Here is a 12,500-nt window from a genome sequence, read left to right on the forward strand (position 1 = left end):
CCCCACCGGGCGTACCCTCTTGGTTTGTAGAGACCGAGACCCCACCGGGCGTACCCTCTTGGTTTGTAGAGACCGAGACCCCACCGGGCGTACCCTCTTGGTTTGTAGAGACCCCACCGGGCGTACCCCCTTGATTTGTAGAGACCGAGACCCCACCGGGCGTACCCTCTTGGTTTGTAGAGACCGAGACCCTGCCGGGCGTACCCTCTTGGTTTGGTCGCCTCAACGCGTTGGCATCCATGGCGCCAGTTGAGTCTGCGGGGTTCTCACTTTGTATTGGCCGTGGTTCCAAGTTGGCGTCAGAGTCCACGACGCTCCCACTTCTTAGTCGCTGAGGTTTCCTCATGTTTGCAACGACCGCTGACTCGGACCTGGTGGGAGTGTTGGTGGATTCAGATCCTTGTTGTTGTCGTTCCCTCAAGTCTTTTTTAGAGTCTGAGTTCGAGTTGGGAATCCAAGTATTCTTACTTTGTTGTCTTTGCGGTTCCCACATGCTTGCAGTCACAATTGGCTTCACAAGAAGAGGAACCCCCGTGTTTTTACTTCCTGGATGTTCCCACATACCGGCATTCATGTTGGGTTCCATCTTAGAACATCCCAGAGTCTTAAACCCTTGGCTTAGTCCAGACTCTGCAGATCTGCTTGGTTTAGTGCCGGCTTCTGGGGGTAATAACGGGGGGAAACGCTGTGGCGGTGTTGGTGTTGTAGGTGGAGACGCCTCCAGCGAGTCCCAGCGACTGTCCACGAACTCCAGGGAGGAGCCAAGCATGCCAGCCAGCTCCGGAGTGGCCTCCACCAGCTCCAGAGGGTCCTTGACGTCCGACCTAAAGAAGTCGAGGTCCTGCTCGTCCGGACCCGTGAGGAGCTGCGACCGGCAGGCCTGCAGGTAGAACTCGTCCTCGGGGACGGAGCGCACGTTGAGCTGCGGGAAAAGGCGCCGGAAAGACCGGGACGTCATCCGAAGTCGACCCAGGACGTCGGCGAGGAGGAGCCAGTTCCTCGGTCTGGAAGAGGAGAAACAGAAGGTTCTAAATATCTCGTCTAATTTCAGGAGACGCGTTTAAAAGACATATTTGTGGAGAGTTTGTGTGTTTAAATCTCAGACAAAACAAACTATGTGTGTTTAATGGTAAATGATACATTGAATTAAAAGTTTATTTGTTTTCCAGAAACGCAGAGAGGAAGACGGAGAGTAGGCTTCTAGGCTTCCTAGTTCCTTTAGTCCTATTTCCTTTATACCTAGTTCCTTTAGTCCTGTTTTCTTTAGACCTCATATAGTTAGTCCTATTTCCGTTAGTCCTGTTTCCTTTAGCCCTGTTTCCGTTAGACCACATAAGGGTAGTCCTACTCCCCTTAGTCCTAGTTCCTTTAGTCCTACTTCCTTTAGACCCCATAAGGGTAGTCCTAGTTCCTTTAGACCTACTTCCTTTCGTCTTACTTCCTTTAGTCCTGTTTTCTTTAGACCACATAATGGTAGTACTACTTCCTTCAGTCCTGTTTCCTTTAGACCTCCTATGGTTAGTCCTACTTCCTTTAGCCTTACTTCCTTTAGTCCTACTTCCTTTAGTCCTAGTACCTTTAGTCCTGTTTTTTTTGACTGCATAAGGGTGGTCCTACTTTCTTCAGTCCTGTTTCCTTTAGACCTCTTATGGTTAGTCGTAATTCCTTTAGTTCTACTTCCTTTAGTCCAACTTCCTTTAGGCCTACTTCCTTTAGTCCTACTTCCTTTAGACCTCCTATGGTTAGTCCTACTTCCTTTAGTCTTACTTCAGTTAGCCCTACTTCCTTCAGTCCTACTTAATTTATTCCTACTTCCTTTAGTCCTACTTCATTTATTCCTACTTCCTATAGTCCTACTTCCTTTAGTCCTACTTCCTTTAGACCTCATATGGTTAGACGGAGAGGAGGCTTCTGCTGCGGCACCCGAGGAGCTATTGATTCACAATGCCTGTCAATGTGTGTGTGCCAAGGGCAAATTACAACACACACACACACACGGCCACATGTTGCTGCTGGAATGTTAAACAAGCGAATGAAAGGCGTGAGAAAGAGCCGGAGAGCCGGTGGCCTCGTACCCGGGAGGAGCCATTAATACGACATCAGGGACGGGTGGGGGGATGGAGGGACGGGGGGAGGAAGACAAAGTGAAAGCCAATTAGCCGCGTCGCCACGGCGATGCAATCCTCGTTAACGACCTCTCCGTCTGTCCCGTCTTTATCTCCCTCTCTCTCCCCAGAGGATCCTCTCTCTGTTCTGAGCTGCTTTACACCACCTTAATTGGTGTGTATGTGTGTGCGTTTCTGTGTATATGTGTGTGTGTGTGTGTGTGTATGTGTGTGCGTATGTGTGTGAAACACAACAAGACGTGTTAGAACAACACCGAGAGAAAGAGTGTGCAAGTGCGAAAGAGAAAAGACGGAGTGTGTGCGTCATTTGTTCGTTCCTCTCGTTTCATTTCAGAATGAGTTATTTTAGTTCTTCAGGTTGGTTTTACTCCTGCAGTCGAGTTCATGGGCTCCGTCATGGGGTCCGTCGCGGGATTCGTCATGGGGCCCGTCAAGGGGTTCGTCTTGGGTCCGTCGTGGGGTCCGTCATGGGGCCCATCGTGGGGCCCGTTGTGGGGTTCGTCTAGGGTCCGTCGTGGGGTTTGTCGTGGGGTCCGTCGTGGGGTCCGTCGTGGGGTTCGTCCCGAGTCCGTCCCGCGGTCCGTCCCGCGGTCCGTCGTGGGGTTCGTCTAGGGTCCGTCGTGCGGTCCGTCGTGGGGTCCGTCGTGGGGTTCGTCTAGGGTCCGTCGTGGGGTCCGTCGTGGGGTCCGTCGTGGGGTTCGTCTAGGGTCCGTCGTGGGGTCCGTCGTGGGGTTCGTCGTGCGGTCCGTCGTGCGGTCCGTCGTGGGGTCCGTCGTGGGGTTCGTCCCGAGTCCGTCCCGCGGTCCGTCCCGCGGTCCGTCGTGAGGTTCGTCTAGGGTCCGTCGTGGGGTCCGTCGTGGGGTCCGTCGTGGGGTTCGTCTAGGGTCCGTCGTGGGGTCCGTCGTGGGGTTCGTCGTGCGGTCCGTCGTGCGGTCCGTCGTGGGGTCCGTCGTGGGGTTCGTCCCGAGTCCGTCCCGCGGTCCGTCCCGCGGTCCGTCGTGGGGTTCGTCGTGCGGTCCGTCAAGGGGTTCGTCTTGGGTCCGTCGTGGGGTCCGTCATGGGGCCCATCGTGGGGCCCGTTGTGGGGTTCGTCTAGGGTCCGTCGTGGGGTTTGTCGTGGGGTCCGTCGTGGGGTCCGTCGTGGGGTCCGTCGTGGGGTTCGTCCCGAGTCCGTCCCGCGGTCCGTCCCGCGGTCCGTCGTGGGGTTCGTCTAGGGTCCGTCGTGCGGTCCGTCGTGGGGTCCGTCGTGGGGTTCGTCTAGGGTCCGTCGTGGGGTCCGTCGTGGGGTCCGTCGTGGGGTTCGTCTAGGGTCCGTCGTGGGGTCCGTCGTGGGGTTCGTCGTGCGGTCCGTCGTGCGGTCCGTCGTGGGGTCCGTCGTGGGGTTCGTCTAGGGTCCGTCGTGGGGTCCGTCGTGGGGTCCGTCGTGGGGTTCGTCTAGGGTCCGTCGTGGGGTCCGTCGTGGGGTTCGTCGTGCGGTCCGTCGTGCGGTCCGTCGTGGGGTCCGTCGTGGGGTTCGTCCCGAGTCCGTCCCGCGGTCCGTCCCGCGGTCCGTCGTGAGGTTCGTCTAGGGTCCGTCGTGGGGTCCGTCGTGGGGTCCGTCGTGGGGTTCGTCTAGGGTCCGTCGTGGGGTCCGTCGTGGGGTTCGTCGTGCGGTCCGTCGTGCGGTCCGTCGTGGGGTCCGTCGTGGGGTTCGTCCCGAGTCCGTCCCGCGGTCCGTCCCGCGGTCCGTCGTGGGGTTCGTCGTGCGGTCCGTCGTGCGGTCCGTCGTGGGGTCCGTCGTGGGGTTCGTCCCGAGTCCGTCCCGCGGTCCGTCCCGCGGTCCGTCGTGGGGTTCGTCTAGGGTCCGTCGTGCGGTCCGTCGTGGGGTTCGTCTAGGGTCCGTCGTGCGGTCCGTCGTGGGGTTCGTCTAGGGTCCGTCGTGCCGTCGCCATCTTGTATTTTTGCAATGGGTGAACAGGAAATGACCATATGTAGACTGAGGAGGAGTGACATAGAGACCTGTCAATCACCTTGCCCTAGTCCTTTAGTCCTGTTTCCTTTGGACCACATATAGTTAGTCCTACTTCCTTTGGCCCTGGTTCCTTTAGTCCTGTTTCATTTAGACCCCATATAGTTAGTCCTACTTCCTTTGGCCCTGGTTCCCGATATCCTGTTTCCTTTAGTCCCCATATGGTTAGTCCTACTTCTTTTGGTTCTAGTTCTATTAGTTCCCAAATGTTTGTGCCTCCAGTCAAAGTTGAGGGGTAACTCCTTTGTCATGGTCATAGTCCTCATAGTCGTCTTTTCCCTGTAGTCCTATAGGTCCTACCTTAGACACACCAACGCAGTAAAACCCTGATATGTTCAGTATTCTGGTCTCACCCCTGGGACAGAGACACCTGGATGTTGTAGCAGGGAAGCAGTGGCCGGTCAGACAGCTCAAACTCAAACACCTCTCTCCTGGCTCGTTGCTCCTCATCCTCATCCTCCTCTTCATCTTCCTCTTCCTCCTCTGGCCCCGGCGGGTCAGCAAGAATGTTGTACAGTCCGACCTCGCTGGATGGTTCTGTAAAACACAAAACATCAGGGTGACATTATTGATAGAAGACAATGTCCTTTAGTCCTAATGAATCAGCTAGTTTAGTCCTAACTGGCATAAAGGTAGTTCTTTAGGTCCTAACTGGTTTTGAGGTTGCTATTTGGGTCCGCACTGGTTTGAAGGTAGTTATTTGGGTCCTAACTGGTTTAGAGGTAGTTATTTGGGCCCTAACTGGTTTGAAGGTAGTTATTTGGGTCCAGACTGGTTTGAAGGTAGTTATTTGGGTCTTAACTGGTTTTGAGGTCATCCTTTGGGTCCTAACTGGTTTAAAGGTAGTTATTTGGGTCCTAACTGGTTTAGAGGTAGTTCTTTAGGTCATAACTGGTTTAGAGGTAGTTCTTTGGGTCTTAACTGGTTTAGAGGTAGTTCTTTGGATCTTAACTGGTTTAGAGGTAGTTCTTTGGATCTTAACTGGTTTAGAGGTAGTTCTTTGGATCCTAACTATTTTAAAGGTAGTTATTTGGGTCCTAACTAGTCTAAAGGTAGTTATTTGGGTCCTAACTGGTTTAGAGGCAGTTATTTGGATCCTAACTGGTTTAGAGGTAGTTATTTGGATCCTAACTAGTTTAAAGGTAGTTCTTTGGGTCCTAACTGGTTTAGAGGTAGTTCTTTGGGTCCTAACTGGTTTAGAGGTAGTTATTTGGGTCTTAACTGGTTTAAAGGTAGTTATTTGGGTCATAACTGGTTTAGAGGTAGTCTTTGGGTCCTAACTGGTTTAAAGGTAGTTATTTGGGTCCTAACTGGTTTAGAGGTAGTTCTTTGGATCCTAACTGGTTTAAAGGTAGTTATTTGGGTCCTAACTGGTTTAGAGGTAGTTATTTAGATCCTAACTAGTTTAAAGGTAGTTATTTGGGTCCGGACTGGTTTGAAGGTAGTTATTTGGGTCCGGACTAGTTTAAAGGTAGTTATTTGGGTCCGGACTGGTTTGAAGGTAGTTATTTGGGTCCTAACTGGTTTAGAGGTAGTTCTTTGGGTCCTAACTGGTTTAGAGGTAGTTCTGTGTGTCCTAACTGGTTTAAAGGTAGTTCTTTGGGTCCTAACTGGTTTAGAGGTAGTTATTTGGGTCCTAACTGGTTAAGAGGTAGTTCTTTGGGTCCGAACTGGTTTAGAGGTAGTTATTTGGGTCCTAACTGGTTTAGAGGTAGTTATTTGGATCCTAACTATTTTAAAGGTAGTTATTTGGGTCCTAACTGGTTTAGAGGTAGCTATTTGGGTCCTAACTGGTTTAAAGGTAGATATTTGGGTCCTAACTGGTTTAGAGGTAGTTCTTTGGATCCTAACTGGTTTAGAGGTAGTTATTGGGTCTTAACTGGTTTAGAGGTAGTTCTTTGGATCCTAACTGGTTTAGAGGTAGTTATTGGGTCTTAACTGGTTTAGAGGTAGTTATTTGGGTCCTAACTGGGTTAAAGGTAGTTATTTGGGTCCTAACTGATTTAACGGTTGTTCTTTGGGTCCTAACTGGTTTAGACGTAGTTCTTATGGTTCACATTGTTTTAAAGGTAGTATCTTTACTCTTGATTGGGTTCTTTTTGTCCTAACTTTTGAGCCCAACCTGAAACTTAACGTCTCTTTGTAGTGTCCCTCGTTCTCTCAGGACCAGTTAAATATATTTTGTCTAACTTTTGTCTTTGGTTGTCGGTCTTCAAATCCTACTTCCTTTAATGCTCCACTATTGATCCCCTCCCAGCAACCCCGTGTCCACGCCAGTGTGTTTGTGTGTAAACTAACCGCACACCGAGGTGCCGTAAAACTCCCAGCAGATTCCTGGATCGCCCTCCGACCTTCCCTGGAGGTCGGACAGATAGTCTGCAGAGGAGAGAGAGACGGGTTAGTGGCTCTCGTGGTCGATCAAAGAGCCGACCAATCAGAGAGGACGGAGGCAGCGAGACGAAAAACAATAGGGACACGCGCGCGCGCACATACACACACACACACACACAGACACAGACACACACACAGACACAGACACACACACACACACACACACACACAGACACACACACACACTCACACACACACACACACACACACACACACACACACACACACAGCGGAAAGCGGGAAGAAGACGATGAGTGTTTGTGCTCAGTCGGTGCCGGCTTGTCGCCGCGGCGCCTGGCGCTGAGTAGACGGATGCTGGCAGGAGGGTGTGTGTGTGTGTGTGTGTGTGTGGCAGTAAGCTGTTCTGGGATTCAACAGCCAAGCCTCATTAAACCCCTCCGGAGAGCGCGAGAGAGAGGGAGAGAAAAAAGAGAGAGAGAGAGAGACGGGGAGAACAAATACAGGCAGGGAATGGTAATCAGACAGGCTGCCACACACACACACACACACACACACACACACACACACACACACACACACACACACACACACACACACACACACACACACACACACAGCCTCGTTTCCTCTCTTGTTTCCTTCTTGTTGACTCCAACAGTTCACTCGTTCGCACCAAATCCTTTTTATTTAATATTTTATTCATAATTATAATATTTATTATTTCTCCCTCATTCTTTTTCATCAGTTCTGGATATTATTTATAGTTAACGTGTCATTTTAACATTTTAATTTCTCCAAGACAATAAAAAAAAATATATATAATAAATATAAATAAATATATATAAATATATATATATATAAATATGTATAAATCTTTCTTTAATCTATTTGAAATATGTATTTATTATTGCAGTAAAGCTGCCACTAGAACGAAGAAAAATCTCTCAATTATTGGTGTTAACGTCAGATTTAATCTTTTAGTCGATGAAATGTCTAAAAAAACATATTCAGTTTAAAATGAAATAAAACAGAAAACCAGTGAATCTTCACATGACAGAAACTGTAACCTGAGAATGAAGCTTCCGTCATAAATAACTTAAATAATTGATCGATCATCAAAATGTGATCGATTGAAGCTGTTCCAGCCTAAAGCTGCAATAATAATCAATAAACACAAGCATTGACATGTTAGGAAGCATATTCAGTCCATATTCCCGTATGTCCCGTCAGACGCGCTTTCAGGCGAGTCTGGGGACCAATGAGATCGCAGGACCTCCAAACGCCCCAATAAAAACCCAAATAACTGCGCTCCTGCTTTGCCGTGCAGAGACAGCGACACAGAGGCGATGCTCTCTTCCTGCTAGGCTACAGGGACGGTCCTCTGACTGACACACTTATGAGAGCTTTAGTGAAACGTTATGATCGCTTAGTCATGTTGAGGAGCTTACGGAATTAATACAAATTAACGATCTTTAAAAAAAGAGTAAAACCACTACTCTCACACAGGTTACGGGACTTTAACAATTTAAATGAATTAGATCGGAACTGTGGATGAGGAGATAGCTCAGTTTGAGTTTTAGTTAAAAAACACACTTCTCATTTCCGGGAGACCAGAAAAAGAGCGTCGGGCTTATAAGGTTTAGTCCCTCCTACCCTCAAGGAAGGTTTCCATGGCAGCGCTGTGGGTCATGCTGATTGGCCCTCGACCAGAGTAGGCGGTGATAGTCGGGTCGGCACCGCAGGCCAGCAGGAAGCGGACCAGCTCCACGTGGTCGTTCTGCACGGCGTCGTGCAGCGGCCTGGAGACGAGACCGTTTACTTCAGGAGGACAGCCGGTGTTATGTATTGTCGTGTTGTATCTATGTAGTATATATCTAGATAGATACATACTATATTTATATCTATATATCTATATATAGATATATAGATATATATCTTTATATAGATATATGCTATATCTATATATCTATATCTATATAGATATATACTACATCTATATCTATATATCTCTATATAGATATATACTATATCTATATCTATATATCTCTATATAGATATATACTATATCTATATAGAGATATATAGATATAGATATAGATATTATATCAACATTCGGACAGTGAAGATTTGTCTATATGCAGATGATGCAGTTATCTATAACTAAATACCACACACTCATTTTCCTGATGACGTGTGTGATGCTGTGCAGCACGCTGCTAACAGCTAACAGCCCTTGTGAACTCGTACCTGGTCCCGTCCTGAGCGCTGCAGTTGACGTCGGCGCCGTGCTCCACCAGGTGGCGCGCGATGGCCAGCCAACCGCGGGCGCAGGCCTCGTGCAGTGCGCGGTACCCGGCGTGGTCTCGCTGGTTGACGTCGCAGACCCGCCGCTCCAGACAGTACAGCACCACCTCCTGGACACGAGAGGAAGAGCGTTAGAACCCACAGACACATCTTCCCCTCTGGCCTGCAGAGGGCGCTGGAGACAAACCTGCACTAGGACGGGGACTAGTCTGCACATGTGCAGTTAGCATGTTAGCATTTTATGGACGATGTTGTTACTTTGAGGGAGAACTTTACGATGTGTGGACGTGAAAAGCAGAATTTAAAGTTGAGATGATCATAACATTTTAATTAATTTGTAACTGTAAACACTTGGATTTTATATTCTGATATTCTTTTTAGAACTATTGATCACTTTTACTTTATTAACATTGTATAATTTCATCCACAACGACGTGAATAAATTAATTGACTTCAGAATATTTTGGTTCTTTGATCCTCCAACGTTTATCTCTTAAGAAAACACAGGAGGAAACAACAATTCCACCTTAAGGAAACACAGGAGGGAACGACAATTCCACCTTAAGGAAACGAGTCGAACACCTCCGAGGATTCAACCCTCTCTCCCTTTTTCTTCTTCTGCTCTCAAAATGATTGCGGCTTAAAAACCCGATGTGTGTGCGTGTGTGTGTGCGTGTGTGTGTGTATGTGTGCGTATGTGTGTGTCATGATGGATGACGGCTTCATTTGCAAACTGAGCTCGTTAGCTTCACCGCTGCACCTCAACGAGAGAGAGGGAGAGAGAGAGAGGGTGGGCTGACAAGAGCTGTCACACACACACACACACACACACACACACACACACACACACACACACACACACACACCACTCTTCCGCCTCAAAATGATTTTCAAACGTGGACTGAATTGCAATAAAGGGCATCCGGTGAGAGCGGTGACTTTAATGTCGCAGGTTCGAGTCTCACTTCATCCTCTGGGGAGAAGGAAAGAGGGTTCTTCAAGGTAGAGTGAGGTTTCTTCTCAAGGTAGAATGAGGGTTCTTCAAGGTAGAATGAGGGTTCTTCTCAAGGTAGAATATGGGTTCTTCTCACGGTAGAATAAGGGTTCTTCTCAAGGTAGAATGAGGGTTCTTCAAGGTAGAATGAGGGTTCTTCAAGGTAGAATGAGAATTCTTCAAGGTAGAGTGAGGGTTCTTCTCACGGTAGAGTGAGGTTTCTTCTCAAGGAAGAGTGAGGTTTCTTCTCAAGGTAGAGTGAGGTTTCTTCTCAAGGTAGAGTGAGGTTTCTTCTCAAGGTAGAGTGAGGTTTCTTTTCAAGGTAGAGTGAGGTTTCTTCTCAAGGTAGAATAAGGGTTCTTCTTAAGGTAGAATGAGGATTCTTCAAGGTATAATGAGGGTTCTTCAAGGTAGAGTGAGGGTTCTTCAAAGTAGAGTGAGGGTTCTTTTCACGGTAGAGTGAGGTTTCTTCTCAAGGTAGAATGAGGGTTCTTCTTAAGGTAGAATGAGGGTTCTTCAAGGTAGAGTGAGGGTTCTTCAAGGTAGAATGAGGGTTCTTCAAGGTAGAGTGAGGGTTCTTCAAGGTAGAGTGAGGGTTCTTCAAGGTAGAGTGAGGGTTCTTCAAGGTAGAATGAGGGTTCTTCAAGGTAGAATGAGGGTTCTTCAAGGTAGAATGAGGGTTCTTCAAGGTAGAGTGAGGGTTCTTCAAGGTAGAATGAGGGTTCTTCAAGGTAGAGTGAGGGTTCTTCAAGGTAGAATGAGGGTTCTTCAAGGTAGAATGAGGGTTCTTCAAGGTAGAGTGAGGGTTCTTCAAGGTAGAGTGAGGGTTCTTCAAGGTAGAATGAGGGTTCTTCAAGGTAGAATGAGGGTTCTTCAAGGTAGAATGAGGGTTCTTCAAGGTAGAGTGAGGGTTCTTCAAGGTAGAATGAGGGTTCTTCAAGGTAGAGTGAGGGTTCTTCAAGGTAGAATGAGGGTTCTTCAAGGTAGAATGAGGGTTCATCTCATGGTAGAGTGAGGTTTCTTCTCAAGGTAGAATGAGGGTTCTTCTCATGGTAGAGTGAGGTTTCTTCTTAAGGTAGAATGAGGGTTCTTCAAGGTAGAATGAGGGTTCTTCAAGGTAGAATGAGGGTTCTTCTCAAGGTAGAATGAGGGTTCTAAAAGGTAGAGTGAGGGTTCTTCAAGGTAGAATGAGAATTCTTCAAGGTAGAGTGAGGTTTCTTCTCAAGGTAGAGTGAGGTTTCTTCTCAAGGTAGAATGAGGGTTCTTCTCAAGGTAGAATGAGGGTTCTTCTCATGGTAGAGTGAGGTTTCTTCTCAAGGTAGAATGAGGGTTCTTCTTAAGGTAGAAAGAGGGTTCTTCAAGGTAGAATGAGGGTTCTTCAAGGTAGAATGAGGGTTCTTCTCAAGGTAGAATATGGGTTCTTCTCACGGTAGAATGAGGGTTCTTCTCAAGGTAGAATGAGGGTTCTTCAAGGTAGAATGAGGGTTCTTCAAGGTAGAGTGAGGGTTCTTCTCACGGTAGAGTGAGGTTTCTTCTTAAGGTAGAATGAGGATTCTTCAAGGTAGAGTGAGGGTTCTTCTCACGGTAGAGTGAGGTTTCTTCTTAAGGTAGAATGAGGGTTCTTCTCAAGGTAGAATGAGGGTTCTTCTCATGGTAGAGTGAGGTTTCTTCTCAAGGTAGAATGAGGGTTCTTCTTAAGGTAGAATGAGGGTTCTTCAAGGTAGAATGAGGGTTCTTCAAGGTAGAATGAGGGTTCTTCTCAAGGTAGAATGAGGGTTCTTCAAGGTAGAGTGAGGGTTCTTCAAGGTAGAATGAGAATTCTTCAAGGTAGAGTGAGGGTTCTTCAAGGTAGAATGAGGGTTCTTCAAGGTAGAATGAGGGTTCTTCAAGGTAGAGTGAGGGTTCTTCTCAAGGTAGAGTGAGGGATTCTTCAAGGTAGAGTGAGGGTTCTTCTCAAGGTAGAATGAGGGTTCTTCAACTTAGAATGAGGGTTCTTCAAGGTAGAAAGAGGGTTCTCTGGGTAGAAAGAGGGCTATCAAGGTAGAAAGAGGGCGCTCAGGGTAGAAAGAGGGTTCTTCTCAGGGTAGAAAGAGGGTTCTCAAAGTAGAAAGAGGGATCTCAGGGTAGAAAGAGGGTTCTTCTGGGTCTTTCATTCCTCTTTTTCTGGGACAAAACTGCAGAACTCAAGTCTTCACACTGTTGCTGTGATTCTGCACAGATGTGTGTTAAAGTGTGTGTGTTTTGTTTTTGCATGTGTGACTTTGCTTTTCGGGAAAAAGCAATCAAACCAGAGCGCCGGGCGAGGGAGTGGTGAGCGAGACTAATTCACTTAGAGAGAGAGAGGGGGAGGGGCTGTGACGCTTCATCAGGATGAGAGGGGTTAAAGTTGAGAACAATAGAGCTTCATCTCACGTTCTAAACGTCCACCAGAAGACTTCAAATAAAAGCGTTAAAACCAGAAGACGAAGGAGTCAACATGTGTTCTTGACCCTTGACTCCGCCCCCTCCACCTGTGCACACACCTGGGTGCGTTTGGTCTCGTTACCTCGTATCCCAGGCGGGCGGCGCGCTGCAGCAGCGTCTCCCCGGCGTTCTTGTTCACGATCAGCCGGCGGACTTCAGCGGGTGGAGGGCGAGTGATGTGTGTGTGTGGCGGGGACACCTGTGTGTGTGTGTGTGTGGAAAGAGACATTTAAAGTGGTTAGCACGAGCTCGA

At 48.2% G+C, this 12,500-nt stretch overlaps 1 protein-coding gene across 1 annotated transcript in view; it reads right to left on the reverse strand.

Moving 5' to 3' along the window:
- Positions 1–12,500, reverse strand: part of LOC306752937 (BCL-6 corepressor-like) — a gene marked incomplete at both ends in the record, with an annotated part of 29,997 nt that overhangs the window by 491 nt on the left and 17,006 nt on the right. Inside the window, 6 exons of the mRNA XM_079236771.1 lie at positions 1–1,004; positions 4,488–4,671; positions 6,433–6,510; positions 8,140–8,285; positions 8,734–8,900; positions 12,330–12,429. The exon at positions 1–1,004 is cut by the window's left edge and continues 491 nt beyond it. Coding sequence (XP_079092897.1) covers positions 1–1,004; positions 4,488–4,671; positions 6,433–6,510; positions 8,140–8,285; positions 8,734–8,900; positions 12,330–12,429 — 1,679 coding nt within the window. The remainder of the gene's footprint in view (positions 1,005–4,487; positions 4,672–6,432; positions 6,511–8,139; positions 8,286–8,733; positions 8,901–12,329; positions 12,430–12,500) is intronic.

This window comes from Taurulus bubalis, assembly GCF_910589615.1.
Source record: "Taurulus bubalis genome assembly, chromosome: 21".
NCBI classification, from domain to species: Eukaryota; Metazoa; Chordata; class Actinopteri; order Perciformes; family Cottidae; genus Taurulus; species Taurulus bubalis.